This window comes from Panthera pardus, unplaced genomic scaffold (genome assembly GCF_024362965.1).
Source record: "Panthera pardus isolate Hobbes unplaced genomic scaffold, ASM2436296v1 HiC_scaffold_22, whole genome shotgun sequence".
Classification (NCBI taxonomy): domain Eukaryota; kingdom Metazoa; phylum Chordata; class Mammalia; order Carnivora; family Felidae; genus Panthera; species Panthera pardus.
In genome coordinates, this window is record NW_026526788.1 from 59,701,553 (window position 1) to 59,727,454 (window position 25,902).

Consider the following 25,902-nt stretch of genomic DNA (forward strand, 5'->3'; position numbering starts at 1 on the left):
CTTATTCAACTGTACAGAGAAAGTCATGCTTTTCACACTTCACCCTGACTATGCTCACAACTTGAGAAAAGCTGTTGTAGAGACCCTATTTGGCCTAGGGCATTTTCCTCTAGATTTTAATCCTTACCCTCCTCTCCAAACCTTTTTGCTCTATTATCCCTGGCTTGCACCTATGACCTGTTTCTGAACTCTTACACTCTGGCCTTCAGTCCATTTCTCTTTTGGAGAGTCTGACTGGCACTTTTGTTCAGTGATTCTCTGAAATGTGGTCTCTGGATTGTTCTATGGGTTCCCTCGAACAGTAAGTGAATTAATATTCATCAGCCCAACAGTAAAGGAATTAATATTATTCCCAGCCCATTCCAGATCAGGCCCAGCCAGTATCCTGAATACCCACTTGTCTAAAAGAGCAGAACTCTGTTTATAGATCTATGTTCAACAGATATTCAATGAACACAGGCACTGTGTTATGGAGTTAGACATGGATGCTGCCTGCCTTCAAAGAGCTCACAGCCTAGTAAAAAAGATACACAAATAGTTATTACTGTACTATGGATAGACCTGGCTCTAAAAGCAATGATCAACGTGTACTATTTCAGGAGGTAAGCTGACAACCTGGGGAAGGACATCTAAGGCAGGGAGGAAACGTGTGTGTGTCTGTGTGTGTGTGTGTGTGTGTGTGTAGGGTCTGGAGTAGGAAACTGTCCAGACAACTATAAGTGTCATTGTTTTGTCCAGAGAACTCTATGTGGTCTGGCATAGCTGTGGTGAGGACACAGAGTCCAGAAAGCATATTAAGAATGGAACTATGGGGTGCCTGGGTGGCTCAGTTAATTGAGCATTGACTTCAGCTCAGGTCATGATCTTGCAGTTTGTGGGTTCTGTGCTGACAGCTCAGAGCCTGGAGCCCGCTTTGGATTCTCTCTCTCTCTCTCTCTCTCTCTCTGCCCCCCCCCCCACTTGTGCTTGCTTGCTCTCTCGCTCTCAAAAATAAATAAACTTAAAAACATTTTTTTTAAAAAGAATGGAACTGTATGCCATGCTACAGAGATTAAATTTTATTCTGCAGGTATTAAGGGAGCCAGTGAAGGGAATGAACACAGGAAAGAGCAAGAGAAAGAGAGGCACAGAAGATAACAAGTAAGACTAGAAGTTTAGAGAATCCAACTGATAAAGAAATGGGGAGAATAAACTGTGTTATATTTACAAAATAAAATACTACTCAGCAATAAAAAGGAATGAACTACATATACTAGATCTCTGCACACCCATGTTCATAGCAGCATTACTCATAACAGCCAAAATGTGGAAACAACTGAAATGTCCACCAACAGATAAATAAACAGAATGCAGTTTATACATACAATGGAATGTTATTTAGCCTTAAAAAGGAAGAGAATCCTTTCATGTGATCCAACATGAATGAACTTTGAGCTCATTATGCTAAGTGAAATAAATCAGTCACAAAAAGACAAATACTGTGTTGATTCCACATATAGGAGATATCTAAAGTAGTCAAATTCATAGAAACAGAAAGTAGAATGGTGGTTGCCAGGGACATGGAGGAGGGGAAATGGGGGGGGGGGCTGTTTTTTAAATGGGTATAGAGTAGATGAAAAAGCCTTAGAGATCTATTGTAGAACAATGTGAAAACACTTAATGCTACTAAACTGTATACCTAAAAACACTTAACATTGTAAATTTTATATCTTTTTTTTTACCAGAGTTCAAAACTGTCTAAATTTGGGGGGCCCTGGCTGGCTTGAGCAAGCGACTCTTGATCTCAGGGTTGTGAGTTTGAGCCCTATGTTGGGTGCAGAGATTACTTCAATAAATAAAACTTAAAAAAATCATAAAAATGTTTATATTTTTTAAAAAGGAATGAAATAATATACACAACAAAGTGGATGAATTTCAAAAACTTATTGAGTGTGAGAAGAGAGTCACAAAAGAGGATCTTCTATATGATTCTGTTTACATGAAACTCAAAAACAGGAAAAACTAATTTATGGTGAAAGAAGTCAGAAAAGTGCACAATTCTGGGGAAAAGGAGAGTCACGAGGCACTTTCTGGAGCAATGGGAAGGCTCTAGGTCTTGAACTGGATGGTATTACAGAGGTATATACATACGTAAAAAGCTGTCCAATTACACACCTACGATTTTGCATTTTACTATATGTATAATTAAAATAGAAAGGTTTTCAGTGAGTTGGTAACATTCTATTGATTAGCGAGAGTGGCTCACAGATATTCATTTTAGGATCAAGCTTTATAACAAATACAAATTAATATAGTACTTTTTAGAACTTATCAAATAGTTCACATTTTTCAAGTAGGAAATTAATTCCGATTAAATGGGCAAAGGAACGGTCTTTAATCCATCCCTATCTGAATCCCAATTAGAAAATTATCCCATAAGGAAGATGATGCACAGTCAAAACCCTAGTCGGAAATCTTTCACTCCCTTCTACCCAGACTGAGTTCCAACTACAGGTAAGCAATCCCGCTGCCTTTTCAGGGATGTCACCAACATAAATAAAGGAAAGGGGAGCTCAATGAGAACCACTGTCTCTGGAACTTCCTTGAGACCGAGAATTTTCATTATATGAAAATAATGTCAAATGAGAGAGAAATTAATGTTTTTTGGTGTTCAGGGCAGTGAAAATGCATTATTGCACCCTGTGTTTGACATCCCCCTCACATGTTATTGGTTTTAAAAGAAATTATATGGAAACCAATTAGAACAAAAAATCTCATTAAACCTCTTACAATAGAAGCCCACTTTGCTAGAGCATGCACAATATCTGGGCCCCAGGGAGAAATGTATAATCGAGGTAAAATTAATCAAAACCTACACATAAAAAGAACAGCAAGAGACAGTTTAAGAAGAAAATCTTTCTTCAGTGTTAGAAATTCCTGAAGTCTGATCACTGAGTGCATAATTCTGCTTATTATTATCTTCCACTCTGTAACACTATATATGTAATTAGGCTGATATCACAGTAAAATGACAGTAAAATGCAGACACAATTCATTTAACAATTAATGTACTGAAGCTAAAAATTCTTACCATGTCATTAATTGCCTGCTTAAAACGCTGCCTCAGTTTCAGTTTTAGATGATCACACACCTTCTTTAAGAACCCAGGGGAAAGGCAGTGCACAAGGCAAGGCTTGTTTAGAGGAGAAATAGCAGGCAGCAGTGACTTTCCTTCTCTCCCTATGGACCCCAACTCAGAAGAGCCTTTACTGTGACCACCAAGCTTACTACTAATTAAAAGAGAAAACAGTAAAGAGCATCTTCTTTCTCAGTAAAGCTTTCCCACCTACCCTCACTCCAAACCGCCTCTTCAATGTTCTCTGTTAGGTTTTAATTTCTCAATATAATAAGAACTAACGCTTGCAACCATCTTTTTTTTTTCTTTTTTATGTTATTATTTTTTAATTTATTTCAACTGGTAAATTCCCTCTTGGGGTTTTGGGAGAGTAGGAGGACAGAGGAAGACTTGAACCATTCTATGAAGATTGTTGTCTCTGATTTTTCTATAAAAGGATTTTATTTTTCTAGTCTGGCCCTGGCTGATGATTCCCCACCCACAGTTTTTTCTTCACAAATTTATTCTTTACAAAGAGCTTTGCAGTTGATTCTTAAGGAGGTTTTTTTTTTTTTTCCCAGTTTTTGAGGCCATTTTATATAATAGCAGCAAGCCAAAACCCAAAAAGGAGAGAAAATATTCCCAAATCATCCACCAAATCAGTAGCAGAGTCAGGATTAGATCAAAGCATCTGGACAAAAATTTAGAAGGCATAGTTATCAAATGTGCTGATGATACAAAGCTGCAAAAGAAAACCAATACACAGAATGACATCATCAGGACTCAAAAAATATCCCGATAAACTAGAATGATGAGCTGCAATGAACAAGATATATTTAATAAGGATAAAGAGTGGAGCACCTGGGTGGCTCAGCTGATTGTCTGACTCTTGATTTTGGCTCAGGTCATGATCTTGTGGTTTGTGGGCTCAGCCCTGTGTCGGGCTCTGAGCTGACAGCAGAGAGCCTGCTTGGGATTGTCTCTCTCTCTCTGCCCCTTCCCTGCTTGCTCTCGCTCTCTCAAAATAAATAAAGTTAAAACAATATAGTAAGGATAAAGAGCTTCATTTAGGTTAAAGAAAAGTTCAGGGGTGGCTGGGTGGCTCAGTTGGTTAAATGTCCAACTCTTGATTTCGGCTCAGGTCATGATCTCACTGTCTGAGATGGGCGTGGAGCCTGCTTAAGATTTTCACTATCGGGGCGCCTGGGTGGCTCAGTCGGTTAAGCGTCCGACTTCTGCTCAGGTCATGATCTCAGGGTTTGTGAGTTCGAGCCCCGCGTCAGGCTCTGTGCTGACAGCTCAGAGCCTGGAGCCAGCTTTGGATTCTGTGTCTCCTTCTCTCTCTGCCCCTCCCCAACTTGTGCTCTATGTCTCTCAAAAGATAAATAAATGTAAAAAAAATTTTTTTAAATATATATCTAAAGGACAATCACAGTATGCCAGATATTTTAAAAACCATGACAAATGAATAACAACTGAAGGAAGAAAGGATAGTACAGAAAGGCAGTAGTATACATCTTAGCCCTTTGAAGAAGTTAATATATAGAAGACAGAGTACATTTTTTGGTGTTGCATCTAAAGGTTCAGGTTATAAAGAGGAAGATTCCAACATGAGGAAAAGATTCTCAACATTTTTACAAAGATTTTATTTTTTTAAGTATCTCTACACCCAAAGTTGGACTCGAACTTACAACCCCAAGATCACAAGTCACATGCTCCACCAACTGAGCCAGCCAGATGCCCTATGATTCTCATTATTTAAAAAACTGAATAGTCTATATCCTAAAGTATTAAGCACTATTTTCACTAAGTATTCAAGGAGAGGCAGGCTGTGACCCCAATAAGTGAGACTTCTGCTTTGGGAAGCAGACCAGAGTAGATGGCATCTTCAGTTCTTTTAGCTTTTAAGGTTCTGTGATCCTGGCACCGCTAATCTGTAAGATCAAAGTCCCATAGAAAAGACGAAGTATGGTATGTGGTATCTGGTATAAATCTGAGAATTTAATTGAGTGATTACGCTCCTACAGAGCCCAAAACACTCCTCTTTTTGTTCACAATAATCCAAAGAAAACTAAAATTTCACCTACTGAAGAGAAGCCTGTTGGGTTTGCTGACCAGGATGATATATTGTTACCCAATTATAATAGGTTCTAGAACCCACTAACAGATTAACAATCTACTGTGTTCTACGGGGTTAGAATATCTGAGTTATATGACCAGAGTTCCAGCCCAATTTTTCGGAAAGAAAAATGGAGAGAGAAAATTAAGGGATAAGGTGAAGAACTGCCCACAATTTTAAAAGACTTTTTTAAGTGCCCTAGATGTTGGATGGAAAAAGGAAAGGAATTAAGGATCTAAATTATGCCTATTGATCCCATTTGTGGCTAGGATTTATAGAAGTTACATTTAGAAACCAGCATTTGTGAGGGGCACCTGGGTGGCTCAGTCAGTTAAACATCTGACTTCGGCCCAGGTCATGATCTCACGGTTCATGAGTTCAAACTCTGCGTTGGGCTCTGTGCTGACAGCTCAGAGTCTGGAGTTTGCTTTGGATTCTGTGTCTCCCTCTCCCTCTGTCCCTCCCTCACTAGTATTCTGTCTTTCTCTTTCTCAAAAATAAATAAAAACATTAAAAAATTTTTTTTAAAACCCCAGCATTTGTGAACTAAGTCATGATTAAGTGTCTATACTTCCTACCTAGCGAGAGTTCCTTTTCAAGAAGAAAAAAAAAAATCAACCTTTTCTCAAGTGAAAATGAAACTTTTTGTCTTACCTTGGGATCAATGACAATTAGGGAGCAGCACATCCCTAAAGGACCAAGGACAGTTGTACCAGCAAAAGCAGGCCATCTCCAGAGAGCCAGAGAAGGAGAAGAGCTGGCTGGGAAAGAGCAAAGGCCCAGGAGTGATAGCTAGGCTTTGGACTGCTATAGACTCTAGCCCCTTCCCAACCCTCTGACCCAATTATCTAATGAATCAACTGGAAATACCTTTCTTTCTGACCTACTAAAACAGCAGTAATTCTAGGTCATCTTGACTGCCCCTCTGGTTCTCAACTCCTAGCATTTAGAAACAGATGTAAAGCCAAGGAAGCAGTGACAGAAACAGAAGAATAAAGAAATGCTCCTAAGACCAGAGGCTTCTAAAGAAAGGATTTCAAGTCCATCTCACACAAATATACCACCCTTTCGCTTACTCATTCTTTCTCTCTCTGAATCTCTCTCTTCCCAGGTTTTTGATGCTTACGTAATAAGAAACTGGAAAAGGCACAGGGTAGGATCTGCTGATTAAAAGACTAGCAGAATAAAGGACATATGTCAGATGGCTCATCTCCGACAGCCATAAAAAAGTTAATGCTAAGTTTAAAAACCTAAAGTTAATTTACCACACCACAGAATTATAGGAAAGGAGATCCAATTAATTACTGGTGGCACAAGCGCAAACAACAGGACTTTGCTGTGTATATACACATTTAGAGAAACAGAATGTTGAAGGACTGTGGACCTAAAAAGAGGAGAGAATTTGTTTTCCTACCACGTGGGGGCCATTCACTCACACACCTGGGACCAAGGGCTAGAACACTCTGGAAGAAACTGCCAATTTCACCTACAACTCTCTGCTCAGAATCAAGCCCTTTCAACTTACCTCAAGGCCCAGGGCTCTTAATTACCTCTAGTCACCCAGAAACAGCTCCTCTAGTATCACTGGCTCGGTCACAAAAACAGTCCCTCCAAACCACCTCCAAAATGTTCAAGTAAGTACTTGCCATAATTCATTAAGAAAGAGAAAAACAGGGTCACCTGGGTGGCTCAGTCAGTTAAGCATCCAACTTCAGCTAGGTCATGATCTCACAGTTTGTGGGTTTGAGCCCCATGTCAGGCTCTGTGCTGACAGTTTGGAACGTGCTTTGGCTCCTCTGTCTCCTTCCCTCTCTGCCGCTCTGCAGCTTGCGCTCTCTGTCTCTCTCTCTCTCTCAAAATTAAATAAACATGAAGGAAAGAAGGAAGGAAGGAAGGAAGGAAGGAAGGAAGGAAGGAAGGAAGGAAGGAAAAAAATTATCATGGCGCCTGGGTGGCTCATCTGTTAAGAATCCAGTTTTCAATCTCAGCTCAGGTCATGATCTCAAGGTTTGTGGGTTCAAGCCCCATGTCAGGCTCTGAGCTAATAGAGCAAAGCCTGCTTGGGATTCTGTCTCTCCCTTTCTCTGCCCTTCTCTCTCTCAAAATAAATAAACTTTTTTAAAAAAGAAGAAAAAAAAGAAAGAGAAAAACATCAATGTAATTAACAAGCAAAAAGACTAATTGTTTTCCAAAAGAACATTCAAAATAAGGTCACCAGATATGTATAAGATCTCTTCCAACTAACTCACCATTTACAAGGTTCCTTAAGTTGGCTATTCACATTCCTATAAAACCCAGTGTTTACAAAAGTTGAGGCCCCACACCTGGGAGGCCTCAACTGACACTCTCAGAGCATGCACCTGGGGCCCACTAAGGAGGTCCTGTTTTACAGCCCAAGAGCTTGATTCAGGACAGAGGGCTGAGCTCAAGGTTGGCTTCTTTTCTCCTAGGAGTCATATGCCAGAAATAGTCCCTTATCTGCGTGGATAAAAACAGGCCACAATTAGCAGCCCCTACCTTGGTGGGAGAAAATGAGATGCAAAAGATGGAGCACAGGACAAGATGATTTTCCACAAATCAACACTGACTCCAGACATAAATGAACACACCTTCATCCATTCCACATCAAACTACTGTGTCCTTCTCTCAAAATTACATTTACCAATTAGTGCTATTCCTTTTGCACCATACTCTTTATTTGTTACAAAGCCCAACATGCAAGCATCAAGAGACAACGAGCTCAATATATTTTGAGCCGTAGGCTATCAGCTCACCGAAGAATGGAGCAGGATCTAGAATGCTGTGTTTAACACCCACCTGTGACAGAATCTCTTAACAAACAAAATGTATCTAAACTCTAAACAGACTATTTCCCCATTCTCACCTAGTCTTAGCTCCAGACATGATAAAGTAAATAAAATTAGGGTCCTGTTTCTAATGCATCCTTACTTTCTCAGGAAATACATGAAATTCTCCTTTTTAGTGTGCTTTTGGCAAATAAAGTTCACTGAAGTGAGTGTTGCATGTGTATGTTATTTAGAGCTACAGAAGAGTTATGTTTCTGTATCTCACTGGAATTTAGTATAATCTAAACAGTTTGTGATTCCAATAAGTTAAGATGTTTATGTATATGGTAAACCCTACAGCAACCACTAACGAAGTAACTAAAAGAAACAGTGAAAAAAAATCATTAAAGAAATCAAAGTGCTACATTGAAAAATATTTACTTAATGCAAAAGAAGGCAGTTAAGAAGGTGCAGAGAAAAGGCACCTGGGTGGCTCAGTTTGTTGAGTGTCCAACTCTTAATTTTGGCTCAGGTCATACTAGGGCCATGGGATGGAACCTGCTTAGAATTCTCTCTTTCTCTCTCTCTTTCTCTTTCTCTCTCTCTCTCTCTCTCTCTCTCTCTCTCTCTCTCCCCCCCCCCGCCCCTCCCCCACTCATGCTCTCTCTAAAATAAAAGTTTTTTTTAATTAAAAAAAAAGTTGGGGCACCTGGGTGGCTCAGTCAGTTAAGCACTGGACTTTGGCCTCTGGTCATGATCTTACAGCTTGTGAGCTGGAGTCCTGCGTCAGGCTCTGTGCTGACAGCTGACAGCTCAGAGCCTGGAGCCTGATTCAGATTCTGTGTCTCCCTCTCTCTCTGCCCCTCCCCCACTCACACTCTCACTCTCTCTCTCTCCCCCAAATATAAACAAACATTTAAAAAAATAAAAATAAAGGTACAGAGGAACACAAATTCATGAAACACACAGCAAACTAGAAATGAAATGGCAGACATAGTTCAATTATATCAACAACAACACTAAATGTGAGTGGAATAAATAACCCAATCAAAAGGCAGAGACTGTCAGACTAAAGTAAACAAGATCCAACTATATGCTATCCACCAGAGACACATTTTAGATTCAAAGATACAAATAGGTTGAAAGTAAAAGAATGAAAAAGGTGTGTCACGACAGAAATAAAAGCTGAGGCAATTCAACAATAAAAATTGGGTACTAGAGCCCATGGCCGCCACACCACTGCCTGGCAAACCAGCAAAGCGGAAGCCCTTTAAGATCCTAGGAATTTTAGATGTGGAAAACATTCCCTGTGCATGGGATTCAATATTGTATGGTTCATTAGGATCTTCTGTGGCTGGCCTTGGGCATTTTAGTAGAATTAGAAGATCATGTGATGTTGGAGTAGGAAGATTTATCTTGGTGGCTTTAGGAAGCTGGTTCCATTTTAAGTATAATTATGCAAGGCTAAAAATCGAGAAAGGAATTGCCAGAGAAGGAACTAAAAATAAGATTTTATATGAAAGTACCCACCTTGATCCTGAAAGAAAACAAACCAACAGCAACAGCAGAAATCAAGTAGTCTCAGCATAGAAAACCCAAATACAACTCACTGGAGTCAGTGTGAACAAAACTGAGGTCAATTCTATTAAACCTGGTATGTACCATAAGGCTTTCAGTGAAGTAAATAATGTTATGTGTTAGTTATAAATAAAATAAAATAAAAACCTAATAGAAATTGGGAGACTTTAATACCCATTCCTTAATAATGGCTAGAACAACTAGGCAGAAGATCAACAAAGAAACAGAAAACTTGACCACCACTAAAAATCAGTTAAACCTAACAGACATCTAGAAAAGAATAGCAGAATAGATATTTTCCTCAACAGCAGAATAGATATTTTCCTCAAGGACATATGGAACATTTTCTAGGATAGATAATATGCTAGGCCATAAAATAAACCTCAAAAATTTTAAATGACAGAAATAATACAAGATATATTCTCTGATCAAATTTCTTTTTGTTGTTGATTTTTAATTTCATTCTATTGTGGTCAGAGAATATACCTTGTATTATTTTTTTTTAATTTATTTATTTTGAGAGAGAGAGAGAGAGCATGAGGGAAGGGCAGAGAGGGATGGAGAGAGAGAGTCTCAAGCAGGCTCCACACTCAGCACAGAGGTCAATGGGGAGCTCAATCCTATGACCCTGAGTTCATAACCCAAGCTGAAATCAAGAGTCAGATGCTTAACCAACTGAGCTACCCAGGCATCCCCACCCTATATTATTTCTACCATGTAAAATTTATTGAGCATAACATATAAACGTGTTGTATAGACTTGTCAATCATTATATTGTACACCTGAAACTAATGTAACATTGAGGGTTTTTTTTTTTATGACGTTTAAGCCTAAAATAAGCAGAAGGAAGAAAATAATAAAGAGTAGAAATTAATGAAATAAGGAATAGAAAAACAAAAAAGAAAACCAATAAAACCAAAAGCTGGTTCTTTGAAAAGATCAACAAAAGTGACAAACCTTTTAGACTGATAAAAGAGAAGAAATTCAAATTCCTAGAATCAGAAATGAAAGAATATTACTACTCACCTTACAGAAACACTAAAGTATTATAAAGTACCATTATAAACAACTGTATGCCAATAAATTAGACAACTTAGATGAAATGGACAAATTCTTAGGAAGACACAAATACGGAAACTAGGGGCACCTGGGTGGCTCAGTCGGTTAAAGAACTGACTCTTGATTTCTGCTCAGGTCATGATGTCACAGTTTGTGAGTTTGAAACCCACATTGGGCTCTGTGCTGACACTGCAGAATCTGCACGGGATTCTCTCTCTGCCCCTCTCTTACTCAACTCTTTCTCTCTCTCTCTCAAAATCAATAAATAAACATTAAAATATTTTTCAAAAAACAAGAAAAAAACCCAAAATTATTGAAACTAACTCAAAAAGAAACAGGCAATCTGAACATACCTATAAAACAAGCAAAAAGATTTAATTACTATTTTTAAAAAAACTACCTGTGAATATAAGTCCAGGCTCTGATGGCTTCATGGATGAACTATACCAAAGATTTAAAGAATCTCTAAATCCTTTAAAGGCTTCTAAAAAAAACTGAAGAGAGGGACCATTTCCCCAACTCATTCTATGAGGCCACCATTACCCTGGTGTCAAAACCAGACAAAGACCACAAGGAAAGAGAACTACAGAACAATCTCTCTGACGAATGTGGGTACAAAAATCTGCAGCAAATACTAGCAATCTGAATCCAGCAACATATAAAAAGAATTATACATCTTAACCAAGTGGACTTTATCCCAGGAATGCAAGGCTGGTTTAACATGTGAAAATCAATGTATATAGTTGTATCAATAGAATAAGAAACAAATCATCTCAATAGACACAGAAAAAGCATCTGACAAAACCCAATACCTTTTTATGACAAAAAAAAACCAAAAAAACAAAAAAACAACCACTCAATAAACTAGGAATAGAAGGGAATTTTGTCAACTTACAAATAAAGGGCATCTAAAAAAAAAATCCACAGCCAAATGTTTTTAATAAATTAAAATGTAAGAAAAAATTAAAATATCTGTAATCCCTCCAATCAGACATTAGAACACATTGATTCGTATCTTTGCAGTTATAAGCATATTCCTTTTGGGCACATTCTCTTTAACCACATTAATGGGAAGAAGGAAGTGTTAAAATAGTAAAGACAAAGTTTCTTGGTCAAATATCTCCTCAAAGGGCTAGAAGTGAGGGAAAACATAAACTCTCCCTGTCCAAACTATTTTCCCAATGATGATGCCAAGATACAGACTGACAACCTAAGTTCCAATGGGGCCCCTGATGTCAGGTTGTAAATGGTATCATTCTATATTTCTGGTCCCTTCTAAGTCCACATGAGTAAAGCCAAGAGAACTGAATACAGCTGGATATGGAAGGGGGTTGCTTGTCTAGAATGAAGTCCCATGCAGATCATTAGAACCAAGGTTGGTAAGACCTCCAGACTTGTACCTTAAGAACATGGTGCAAGAACAAGGTGCATCATCTTCTTTTTAAGAAGATGATAACAATGGACACTTATATAGCACTGATGGTATGCTAGGCACTATTCCAAGTACTTTACATATATTGTCATTTAATCATCTCAACAATGACCCCCATTCCATGAGGAAAAGCAAAGAGTGGTTAAAGAATTTGTCCAAAGTAAGTGGTAGAGCTTAGACTCAAACTCAGACAACTTAACTCTTAAGAGACCCTGCTCTTAATCACTATGTTATGCCATCTCTAAACAAGCAGAGGAATGAGCAAACCTAAAACACAAAACACAATAGATGCATACAGAAAAAAATGTGGAGTCTCCATTTCTGTGCTTACAAGTTAATTCAGCCCGATTCAAATTAAGAAATCATAACTGTGTTATATCAAAAAAGCAAAGTGGGTGCTGGGTAGACTCCATACCCACATGCAAAAAAATGAAGTTGGACCCTTACCTTGCACCATATACAAAACTTCCCTCAAAATGTATCAAAGACCTAAATGTAACAGCTAAAACTATAAAAGTCTTAGAAGGAAACATGGGAAAGCTGCAGGACTTGAATTAGCTATGATTGCTTGGATATAACACCAAAAGCATGGTCAACAAAAGAAAAAAATGATCAGCTGGACTTCATCAAAATTAAAAACTTTTGTGTATCAAAGGACATGATCAACAGAATGAAAAGGCAATCCATGGGAAAAAAATATTTGCAAACCACATACCTCACAAGAGACTGGTATCCAGAATATAAAAAGAATTCCTAAAACTCAACAACAAAAAACCCAAACAACCCAATTTAAAAATTGGTAAAGGATAGGAATAGACATTTCTCCAAAGAAGATAGACAAATAGCCTATAAGCACATGTAAAGATAACCAATACTACTACTCATTAGGGAAATGCAAGCCAAAACTGCAATTCAATACTACTTCACATCCATTAGGAAAGCTATTATCAAAAAATAGAGGGCCAGGGTTCCTGGGTGGCTCAGTCGATTAAGCCTTGACTTCAGCTCAGGTCATGATCCCACGGTTTGTGTGTTTGAGCCCAGCGTCGGGATCTATGCTGACAGCTCAGAGCCTGGAGCCTGCTTTGGATTCTGTGTCTCCCTCTCTCTCTGCCCCTTGCCTACTTACACTCAGTCTCTGTCTCTCTGTCTCTCTGTCTCTCTCTCTCAAAAACAAACAAACGTTAAAAAAAAAATACACGAGCATCTGCATTGCTCAGTTGATTAAGCATTCAACTCTTGATTTCAGCTCAGGTCATGATCTCAGGATTTGTGGGATTCAGCCCCACAATGGGCCCCACAGCAGGGGACAGACTGACAAGTCTCCTCTCCCTCTGTCCCTCCCCATTTCATGCTCCCTTGTTCACTCACCCACTCTCCCTCTCCCCCCTCTCTACCCCTCCCCCAACATGTGTGTGCATGGGTGCATGTGTGCACATGCACACTCTCTCACAAAATAAATCAATTTTTTTTAAAGTTGATTTATTCTGAAAGAGAGAGAGAGAGAGAGAGAGCACACACGCACACAAGAGGGGGAGGGGCAGAGAGAGGGAGTGACAGAACCCAATCAGGATCCACTGCCAGCGTAGAGCCTAAAGTGGGGCCCAAACCCATGAACCATGAGATCATGGCCTGAGCCAAGATGAGATCAAGGGTCAGATGTCTAACGGGCTAAGCCACCCAGGTGACCCAATAAATATTAATAATAATAATAATAATAGAAAATAATAAGGGTTGGCGATGATATGGAGAAATTGGAACCCTTAGGCATTGTTGGTGGGAATGTAAAATGGTGCAGCTACTGTAGAAAAGCGTTATGGTGATTCCCCCCAAAATTAAATTACCATAGATCAGCAATTCTACTTCTGGGTAGAAGAAAACAAGAAAAAGCTAGGGCACCTGGTAGGCTTAGTCAGTTAAAGCCTCGGACTCTTGATTTCATGGTCTCACAGTTTGTGAGTTCAAGCCCTGTGTAAAGCTCTGTGCTGACAGCATGGAACCTGCTTGGGATTCTCTCTCTCTCTGCCCCTCCCCTGCTCTCTCTTTCAAAATAAGCAAATAAACTTTAAAAACAATAAAATAAACCTAAACACTAAAAGAAGAAGAAAAAGCAGGTTCTCAAATAATTGTACACCAATGTTCATAAAAGCATTATTCACAATGGCCAAAGAGTAGAAGCAAAGGGTGCATCGATGGATAAGTGGGTAAATAAAATGTGGCATACATACAATGGAATATTATTCAGTCTTTAAAAAAAATAGGAAGGAGGAGCTCCTGGCTGGCTCAGTCAGTGGAGCATGTGACCCTTGGTCTTAGGGTTTTGAGTTTGAGGCCCACATTGAGTACAGAGATAACTTAAGAAAAAAAAGGAAAAAAGCATATTCTGATACATGACACAACACAGAACCTTGAGGACATTATGCTAAGTAAAATAAGTTGGTTATAAAAGCGCAAATATTGCTTAATTTCTCTTATATAAAGTTCCTATGGTAGTCAAACTCATAGGCACAGGAAGCAGAATGGTGACTGCCAGGGGCTGAGGGGAGGAGGGAACGAGTCACTGTTTCAGTTTCAATTGAAGAATATGAAAGAGATGGCTCATAGTGATAGTTGCACAACAATGTGGGCTTAATGCCACAGAAACGTAGGCTTAAAAATAGTTAAAATGGTAAATTTTATGTTAGGTATATTTTCTTGAAATTTTCCTTTAAAAAGGCAAAGTGGAAAAAGACCCCAAAAAATTTCAGATTGAGGTAAGGAGGGGTTTGATACACTAAAGTCGCACTTAACCTAAAATCACAGCAGCCCCAAATAATAATCTTAATATTTCGTTACAAATATGTGAATCTGCTCAACGAAGACTTCCTGACTGCACTGCAGTTCACCAAGCCCAGCTATGACCTAATGCAAAAAACCTCACTTGGCAATACAAACCAAGTTAGGGCAAAACAGATGATTAACCACATGGGATTCAGTGTTGGGTTTTTTATTTCTAGCTGTAGTCTTAAGAGATTAGGGAACAGCAACTATTAGAATAATATGTAATACTCCCAGTCACTGGGGAAACGATATTATAGCAGCCTCATTTTGGTGCTTTGTTTTAATCTGCATAATGCTTTTCATTCTCTGTAATGGGGGATCAGCAGGGTCTGATTAACACAAGAAAGGTCATTACTGATAAATTCTAACCCAGGGGATAATGTAAGCCTGCCTGTCTGCCACTTCTGAGCAGACAACTGGACTAGAAGCTTATTTTCATGTACTTCTTGCTACTCAAGAGTCATCAGCCCAGTGCCTCTGCTCCTATCATTTGATTGCTTCGGTCCGTATATACTTTTCATTAGACTAAGATGCATCCTTCAGCTGAAGTGCTTTGTGTCCTCTCAACTCATCGGTACCCTTTCTGATAAAAGAACTGTGACTAAGGCAAATTCTGTAGCTCAAACAGGGTCATGGGCAAGAGGATTTGGGGGGACTCTGCCTGGCTGAGCGAGACCTTACATTCCCTTTCCAACCCTAACTCTGGACATCAACAGTGAATGTGCTCTCCCTGATTACTGCCTGAGGGCTTTTTTCCCATGACATTCAGAATTCTATATGCAGCCTGCTCCAAAGGGTGTTATGCTCAATGAACCCCCCTATCTAGAGACTGCTGAGAGCTATTCTTGTTCTCTAGCCTCCCTAGCAGAGTGTACATTTAAAGCTTTCCTCCTCCTCCTCTTTTTTTTTTTTTTTTTTTTGGAGGGAACATTTTTTAGGGTGAAGGAAAACAGCTACATAAGCACATAAGCAGGAAGTAGGGGGAGGACCGCTTCAGCATTGAAACAAAAAGATCATGGAGCAAACAGAGGGACTAGAGGCAAACTCACAAGGTGAACAATTATGAGACTTACAAAGAAATGCAATAAATTCTCATTCCAAACCCCAAGCTTGTTACTAACCACAGTAATATCTAAGAAGTCATTCTTGGGGTGCCTGGGTGGCTCAGTCGGTTGAGCCTCCGACTTCAGTTCAGGTCATGATCTCACGGTTCTTGAGTTCGAGCCCAGCATTGGGCTCTGTGATGACAGCTCAGAGCCTGGAGCCTGCTTCGGATTCTGTGTCTCCCTCTCTCTCTGACCCTCCCCCATTCATGCTCTATCTGTCTCTGTCTCAAAAATAAATAAACATTAAAAAAAAAAAAAATTAAAAAGTCATTCTTGCCAGTCCTGGAAGCCTAATGGATAAAAGGTCATCGTCAAAGAAAAACTAAACTTTAGGTTAATGCATTCCAAATAAAAGAAAAATTTAATATATTAATCATAGAGTTAAAACTTTATCCACCTTAAGAAAATTACAGATGAGAAGAAAAACCTATTTGCAGTGATTCAGCCACTATTTCTGTGAGCAACCAGAGAATAGGATTGTGAACTTGGTGCTAATAAAATGCTAATTAAGTGAAAAGCATTAAGATGTTAACTTGAATAGATTCATTAAAGGGCTTCAAATTACTTACCTTGAAAGTTGGTTAGATGAAGGTCAGATTTTAGTCTCACATTTTTCTTTTTCTCTTTTGGCTAATTAGGTTAATAGTCAGCAGACCTCATCCTAAAGTATATGACCTCACTGGGGTAATCTACTAAGTGGTGGCAGGAAATATTTAGCATAGGTGTCTCCAAGCAGAACTTCCCAAATGCCTTCCTTCCAGTCCTGTACGTGGCCCCTCAGAGTATTTTTCCTTTGTGGCCCAGCTGATGCGTGAAGGCATTTGAAGTAACAATTATACAAAGTGGATTTTCTTTTCAAAGTGGTATTTTAAAGATGGAGCAATAATATTTTATTTTCTTGAGGCAAAGCAAAGAACAACCTGCCCATGGAAAGGAACAAACACAGGGCTCTGTATGTTAATGACCTCAGGTGTTCTAATAAAATCAGTAGTTTCTCAAAAATACTAATTTGAAAAGATATATGCACTCCTATGTTTCCTGCAACATTATTTACGTTGGCCAAGATACAGAAGCAACCCAAGTGTCCTTCAAGAGATAAAGGGATAAATTTGTGGTATATATACAAATACACTCTCACACAATGGAATATTACTCAGCCATAAAAAAGAATGAAATCTTGTCATTGGCAACAACATAGATGAACCTAGAGGATATTATGCTAAGTGAAATAAGTCAGAGAAAGACAAATACCATATGATTTCACTTCCATATGAAATCTAAAAAACAAAACCAAAAAGCAAATAAACAAAAATAGACTAATAAATACAGACAACACACTGGTGGTTGCCAGATGGGTAGGGTTGGGGGATTGATGGTATAGGTGAAGGAGATTAAGAGGTATAAATGTCCAGTTATAAAATAAGTAAGTCACGAGGATGAAAAGTACAGCACAGGCAATACAATCAATAATACTATAATAGCTTTGTATGGTAACAGACGGTAACTACACTTATCATGGTGAGCCCCACACCATGAACAGAACTGTCAAATCACTATGTCGTATACCTGAAACTGATATAACATTGTATGTCAACTATAATTCAATTCAAAAAATAGCAGTTTCTAAGCAGCTGCATTTTAAGAATCTCTCTGAAGGATCAAACAGGAAGAGAGAGACAAATTGTTTAAACACAAATAACTCTGACAATTAAAGAACTAGCATGACTAAGCCATGAAAGACAAGTGAAAAGCAAACAGACTGACACTTGAGCAAATTTAGGCCTCCAAGCATGTGGAGGCACTTTTAATTTTCACTGTCACAATCTAAACTCCAAAGAACAGAAAAGTCTGCAGCCTTGCTTTTCACCTGCTGGTAAGATACTATGTTAGTGTTGCTGTTAGATGTATTGCATTCCAGAAGATCTCAAAGACATAACTTGTAGTGGTCATCAACCGCCAAACCTGTTTGAGACCCTCTCAACTGTTAGATGTCTGAAAATTTCACATGCAGCCCAAACCCTTCCCCTGGTTATCAAAGAACATACTACAGGAGAGGTGGCTAAGAGTTCATTCACTCTTCCTTAGAAATCCCTTCCAGGTGTGGGATCAGCACAAACAATCTTTATGACAACAGAAGTAAATGTTGCACACTATCAGCGTTTTACTGCTGAGCCTTTATATACCCTTGATAATAAACTTGGTGGCCAATAGTTAAACATCCCACAGTATCCCTGGGAGACCCAAGGGGCCAATTTTCTGACACGTGTTGGGCTCCGTGCTGATAGCACAGAGCCTGCTTGGGATTCTTTCTCCCTCTCTCTCTGCCCCTCCCTCACTTGCATGCGGATGTCCATGCACATGCTCTCTCTTAAAAAAATAAACTTAAGGGGCGCCTGGGTGGCGCAGTCGGTTAAGCGTCCGACTTCAGCCAGGTCACGATCTCGCGGTCCGTGAGTTCGAGCCCCGCGTCAGGCTCTGGGCTGATGGCTCGGAGCCTGGAGCCTGTTTCCGATTCTGTGTCTTCCTCTCTCTGCCCCTCCCCCGTTCATGCTCTGTCTCTCTCTGTCCCAAAAATAAATTAAAAAAAAAAATAAAATAAATAAATAAATAAACTTAAGGGGCGCCTGGGTGGCTCAGTCGGTTAAGAGTCTGACTTCGGCTCAGGTCATGATCTCGCGGTCTGTGAGTTCGAGCCCCAGATTGGGCTCTATGCTGACAGCTCGGAGCCTGGAGCCTGCTTCCAATTCTGAGTCTCCCTGTCTCTCTGCCCCTCCCCCATTCATGCTCTGTCTCACTCTCTCTCTCTGTAAAAAATAAACATTAAAAAATAATAATAATAGGGGCGCCTGGGTGGCGCAGTCGGTTAAGCGTCCGACTTCAGCCAGGTCACGATCTCGCGGTCCGTGAGTTCGAGCCCCGCGTCAGGCTCTGGGCTGATGGCTCGGAGCCTGGAGCCTGTTTCCGATTCTGTGTCTCCCTCTCTCTCTGCCCCTCCCCCGTTCATGCTCTGTCTCTCTCTGTCCCAAAAATAAATAAAAAACGTTGAAAAAAAAAAATAATTAAAAAAATAATAATAATAAACTCAAAAAAAAGTCTGCCCACAAAAAAAAAAAGCAAAACATCTTTTAAGGTTGTTAACATCTTAATTTTTTATACAAGAGACAAATGAAGACATACTTAGGAAACATTCTAAGGAAGGCTCAAAATGCTAGACCTAAAAACAGTATGCAATTCCTCAAAAAATTAAACACAGAATTATCACGATCCACCCCTAGATATATGCCCAGAAGAAGTGAAAGCAGGGACTGGAGAGACTGTACACCCATGTACAAACAACTAAAAGGTGGAAGCAACCCACTTGGGATTTCATCGGTGCATGAATGGATAAACAAAATATGGCATATACATGCAATGGGAATATTATTCAGCCTTAAAAAGGAAGGAAATTCTGACACTTGCTACAACGGAGAAGAATCTTAAATATATTATGCTAAGTGAAATGGCCAGTATCTTAAGAGTTGATAAAGTGCTCTCACATACATTATATAATTCTCACAACTATTTCCCTGTGAAACGTGACCTCCATTTTACAGATAGTAGAAAGAGGTCCAGAGAAGATAAATAACTTGCTCAAGGTCACACATTAAGTGGTAGCCACAAAAATTTTAAATCCAGTTTCTCTAATTCAAATTCCCATGCTCCTTTCAATACATCATACTGAGTTTTCTGTTTACCTCCATGGCAACTCTATAGGACCATTACCATACAGAAAAAAGAGCCCTGGAGCGCCAGGCCGGCTCTGTTGGTGGAGTGTATGGCTCTTGATCTCAGGATTGGGAGATCGAGCCCCAAGTTGGGTGCAGAGATTTCTTAAACATAAAGAACTTCCAGAAGAAAGAGCCCTGAGTCCTGGACTTGGGAGTTAAAGGACCTATGATTCTCAGCTTTGCCAAATAACAACCGTGGGACTTTCTGCAATTCACCATATCTTTGAGACTCAGTTTCCTCACTGGAAAAAGTGTATTTTTAAAAGTTTGTAATATACTCTTTAGAGTTTGAATATCAAAGAAGAAGACAGTATATAAAAGAGCACAAAGTTTAGCACTTGGTAAGTGAAAATAAATGTCAGAAAGAAAAAAAAGTAAACTTTAGCTGGCTTAGCATCACCGGTATTTTGCCCTAATCTGGCCTTAGTGATAAGTGACATCCAAATGCATTTTTCCTGTATTCTCTTGAGAAAACTGACTGGATCCTTGATACTTCTGACATATACTCCCAAGTGTAATTCATTAGCAACAGTGAAAATGATGTAACTATTCTCTGCAGCAAGTTCATCAAAGAAATGTGAGGAATGAAAGTCAAGGTATAGGCCTGACAGACACTTGCAAAGAAAAGAAAGAGGTCATGGTTATAGGCATCTGCTCAAAGTTCAGCCCAATGCTTTCTGGGCTATTCAGAAAAGCACAGGCCAAAAGCTTCAATCAGCTATTTGACGGCCCTTGGGAAGAATAAGGACAGTGGCCAAGCCAGAAGCCACTGAAAGGCAAAGCAACAAAGTAGAAGATAAAGCAAGCATAAAGGAATGTGATCAAGGAAACAGGTCCCAGATGAAAAGGAGCTGCCTGGAAAGCCTAAGTAAATACATGAATAAATAAACACAACATAAATTATACTGGTATGAACTTCATACTCTAGCCCAGAATCTGGAGCTTCTTTCAAACACCCACATTTGTCATACTGCCCTTGGGTCACAAAGGGATATTTGGGAGAAGGCAGTTTGTAATTCCTGATTCTTATAGAAAATCACATTTATCATAAGCCCTCACTACAGTATCTGGTTTATTTGCTAGGTACGGATATGCATTTGTGAGATTTATAAAACTGTGCTTGCGGCAAAATGTCTCTGGGGTCAGGTAAGGCAGATCAACCTTCAGTGCAATCTTGTTAGCACATCTCACCCCCATGCCCCCTCATTCCAGCTCTCCCAACACACACATTTCACACTTTTCCTTTTGTTCCCAGATGTGCCAAATACTGCTGTAAATCACTAAGGGACATTTTACCTTTAAAAAAGGGAAAGAGAGAGAGAGGAAAAAAGAATAGAAAAGAAAGATACAGAAATAAACACTAAATCCCAGCTCTGTCACATATAAGAATTTATACCAAGTTGTAGACGTGCATTACTATTGCTGGGAATGTCTGGCAAGGCTTACATCTGGAGCTAAATCAAGTTTCCCCATCTGTTGGGTTTGCCTCTTCTACTCAGTGTTAATTTTTCAATTGTTTGCAAGAAAAATTTAATAAATGTTGAGAAAATGGGAAATGATAGGCACAAAGGGAGCGAGGAATGTAAGGAAAGTGAGCTTGAGATTTCATGAAACTGAAAGCACATTCTCTCCATTTACAAACAGCTCACTCCTATGAGTATGTGGTATTTCCTCAAGACCCTAAACCAAACTCCATGCCTGAATCAACTTCATCCAATACATATAGCACTCTGTAATTGCCTTGCTGTTTCATAAGGAAACTAAAATAACTTAGCCCCATGAGCTCCATTTGCCTCTGTTTACCACAAATAGAAAGAGCCATGTAAAGCAAAACGTCAAAGTTCCAGATCCCCATGAGTCATTCACTGAACTCACGGAGGATGGCAGAAAAAATTTTTCAGAGAAAATGGCCTATACACAGAAAACACTTTGGCAACAGCGATGTTTGAAAAGGGCTTGCAACCGTCTCTTGGTAAGAAAATTCATAGTACAGCACTGTGAGCTATTTCAATATGACAATATGAAAGTCTCACGCATTCCTACTTTTCTTGATCAAGTACGACATTTCTTCCACTCCTACAGGCATCAGGGTTTAAAATAGCAGTGGTGTTCAACACACTCCACTCAGAAAGGTACAATAAACCTCAAGATGAGCCAAGGAGCTCTGAGAGGGGTAAATTCTCATTCCTTACCTGATATTAACCAATGCATGCGTCACCTTGCTAGCTGCTTCTTTCCATTGGCCTGCATTGGTAGAAAGCCTCAGAACTGTAAGGAAGAAAAGAACAAAGATCTGTCAGATTCCTGGTACAAAAGACAAATATGAGGGATAAAGACACATCTCAGAAGAATACTATTAGAATAACCAAACGGAGCCTATACCAAGGTTCTGATTAAAACATCCTCATCTCAGAGAAAAATATAAGGGCTTATTCTCAACTATCTTCACCAGGATTTTTTTCTTCTCTAAATTTTTTTCACTTTCTATCAAAATACTCCTCTTCTACACTGGGTTCCCCTCCATCTACTCCCTACTAACAGGTTTCCATACTTGGCTTTTACATTCGTTTCAAATATACACTGAGGTGGTAATATGAGGCTAACCTGGCTGCCACAGTTACCATTTCCGTATTTGCTGGGGCTGATTCAGTGGAAGTGGCTGGCTGATTAAGTATCCCCTCCTGCTCCATACATATCTTTCTCCCAAAGGTCTAAGCTGGGTCAAACAGAACAAATAATCTTGCTAGATAGAGGATGGTCATGTTTCAATCAAGGAGTAACCTGTTTGGGGCGCCTGGGTGGCTCAGTTGGTTAAGTGTCTGACTTCAGCTCAGGTCATGATCTCACCGTTCAGGAGTTCAAGCCCCGCGTTGGGCTCTGTGTTGACAGCTCAGAGCCTGGAGCCAGAACTCTCTCTGACCCTCCACTGCTCATGCGCTCTCTCTCTCTCAAAAATAAATAAACCTTCAAAAAAAAAATTAAAAAAAAAAAAAAAAAGACGTAACCGGTCTTAGCTCTTCTGATTTAACTGCGTGACCTGCAACATGAATCAACAGGAATATTCTTCCCTTTCTGACCAGATTCTATCTCTTTTCCACACCTACCAATAGGAGGAAAGACGATGGAAATATAGAACATCCTCTATCATGCTGAACTTCAGGACCATACAGTACAGTACTGATATAATTTTAGAAAAGAGACAAACCAGCACAACTGCACCTTGAAAGAGCAAGCACATGGTGGGCACTCCACGTACATGTGTTTAATGAAGGAATAGCTAATAAGAGCTAAGGTTTACTATGTGTCAAGAAGTGAACCAACTTAGGTTCTATGCAATATAGCAAAGAGATGAGGAAAACGGAGACTCAGAGGAGCCAATTGATCTAAGTACATTCACTTGTATGTAACCAAGCTAGAGTTCAAACCTGGAGGGTATGACTCTAGGGCATGTGTGTATAGTGAGTGGTTATGAGTATTAACCCTGAAGCTAACTGTCAAAAGTCCAGTTCCAGCCCCTGCCATTTATGAGACAATTATAGCAATACTTACAGGGAAGGACTATTGTGAAAATTAAATAAGTTAATATATATAAAGCCTTAGATCAGTGCCTGGCACATAGTAAATGTTATAAGTATTAGCTATTATTATTTAAATAAACTGCTTCCCAAACAAATGAATGAATATATCTGAGATTTTCCCAAAAGAAGGAAAGAGGAGCCTAACAAACATTAAGAAATATGTAATCAATTTGCCCAGGAACTTTGTGTGTTTTTTTTTAAAGATATACTTATTTTTGAGAGAGAGAGCACAAGTGGGGAAGGGGCAGAGAAGGGGGGACAGAAGATCCAAAGCAGACTGTGTGCTTCAGCAAGACTGATGCAGGGCTCAAACTCACGAATCATGAGATCATGACCTGAGCTGGTCAGATGCTCAACCAACTGAGCCACCCAGGCGCCCCAGCACAGGAACTTGACCCCTGAGTACCATCACTACCTACTCCTGCCCAAGATTCCAGCAAGGAGAGCAGCAGCTCTATTGGAGGGAAGGCCTATGGCGGTAGCAGGGAAAGGAAACTCATCTTGCTGCTCTGCATCTGTTCCAGCAATAGCTCATTTTTATAAATTCATGCAATTTTATGAAAGAGAATATGGAAGCCTTAATAAAACATATTATCAGAACACTGATTTTCTAATTTACAAGATTTAGTGCAGGGGAAGTTGGTATAGTTCCAAGTTAAAGCTCCTCAGTCTGAAATCCAGTTTCACCCAGTGTACATGCAAATTTATTCATGTAATGAACACAACCGTTTCAGCAAGTCAGACGTATCTTTTCCAACTCAACTGTGGAACTAATGAGATAGCTTTGTTTTTCACGAGATCCTCTACTAGATCATAGATTCTCTGATGGTGGGGACCAAAACATATATGGAACTGAGCTGAATCCTCCGCTCTTTATTTCAGAGAGGTATTTAACTCTGTACACGGATTATTTCTCTGTAACATTCTGTCAGCTCTGTTCCTTAGTGAACAAGCGCCAGATGACATCATCAATGCATTTCCTTTGGAAATGCCATAGGCTTTTATATTCTTTTCTAGGTTACCAAATTTAAACACAAAATTATTTCAAAATGCCCTAAAAGCCTCAAGCTAAGGTAATCATTTATGTTGTAAATTATGGTTCACAAAAATAACATATTACACAGCCATTTTTAAAGAGACGTTAAGTAATAGTAAAAACTGGAAACAACCATAATTTCCATGAAAAGAATAAATAAACTAAACCCACACTATACAAAAAAAAGAGAGAAAGACTTAAGAGAATTACAAAAGAAGGAAAGTATTTTATGACATATAGTTTTAAAAAACATAAAATAGAAGGATAACATGATTACAACTATGTAAAACTATGCATACATGTAGGCTAATATGTAACTATGAAAACAATGGTAGTAGTAGAAAAAAGAGATTGTAAAAGTTTTTAGTTTTTCCATCTTGCTTTTTCTTAAGTATTTGTAATAATCTTTTTTAATAAAAAAAAAAAAATTCAAAATATGGTATCATTCATTCACGGTTCAGAGCAGCTCCTGTGGAGGGCCTTCCTATTCAGTGGACTTCACTGCAGAAAATTATCATAGGAATATTAAGTGTGTGCCTTTATCAAAAATGTTTCAGTGAGCCTTCCTCTTCCAGCATGAGAGGAGAACAAGACATAATCTACCCTCCTACCTTAAATAACAGAACAGTAGATGAAATATATGAAACAACAATCACCAGACACTGGACAACAGGCATACAGAACTGTGATCCCTGAAGAAAAAAAAAAAAAAACAACAAGGTGAGCCCCACTATTACCCCAGCTTCCTGCATGGAGAAGTTTTCTAGCCTGTGGGGCAGGGAGGAGGAACCTAAACAGAATCCATAAGTCATGCCAAGCTGAGGACATAGAGATCAACATTTGGAGAGGCCAAGACACCTAGAATTTGTGGGTGAGAGTACTATAGAAGAGGGAGTTTGACAGAGAGCTCTGGAGGTCTACAGAAGGGTCCTCTTACACCTTTAACTGAGTATTGATCCGCATACATGGAAGAGGAAAATACTCAAGGCTGGGCACAAAGAACGAGTGGAAAGAAAAAGAAATTGTAAAGCTCGTGGAGGGTACCACAAATAAAATAATTTGTCTTACCACCACTCATACATGGGTTGTCAGACAGAATCTACAGATGAGTACTGCATTAGTAATGGAGCCAAATTAGTCCATATGAAAGATTGCTCTCAACCTCCCCTGACAACCCTTAAATGCAAACCTAAAAGGATAAAACTGATTCCACATAACGCAACCCCACTCTAAATTTTTTTTTAACGTTTATTCATTTTTGAGAGATGGAGAGAAACAGAACATGAGTGGGGGAGGGTCAAGAGAAAGAGAGAGACACAGAATCTGAAGCAAGCTCCAGGCTCCAAGATGTCAGTGCAGAGGCCGACGCAGGGCCTCAAACCCATGAACCACGAGATCATGACCTGAGCTGAGGTCACACGCTTAACTGACTGAGCCATTCAGGCACCCCAAAACAAGCCCATTCTAAATTTTTTTTTTTTAACGTTTATTTATTTTTGAGACAGAGAAAGACAGAGCATGAACGGG

General features: G+C 39.3%; 1 protein-coding gene and 1 pseudogene across 1 annotated transcript in view; one reads left to right on the plus strand and one right to left on the minus strand.

The window, feature by feature from the left end:
- ARMH3 (armadillo like helical domain containing 3) overlaps window positions 1-25,902 on the minus strand; it is a 174,105-nt gene that overhangs the window by 68,551 nt on the left and 79,652 nt on the right. Inside the window, exon 23 of the mRNA XM_019459228.2 lies at window positions 21,954-22,029. Within this exon, the coding sequence (XP_019314773.1) occupies window positions 21,954-22,029 (76 nt within the window). The remainder of the gene's footprint in view (window positions 1-21,953; window positions 22,030-25,902) is intronic.
- On the plus strand, window positions 9,224-9,404 carry LOC128779027 (cytochrome c oxidase assembly protein COX20, mitochondrial-like; annotated as a pseudogene).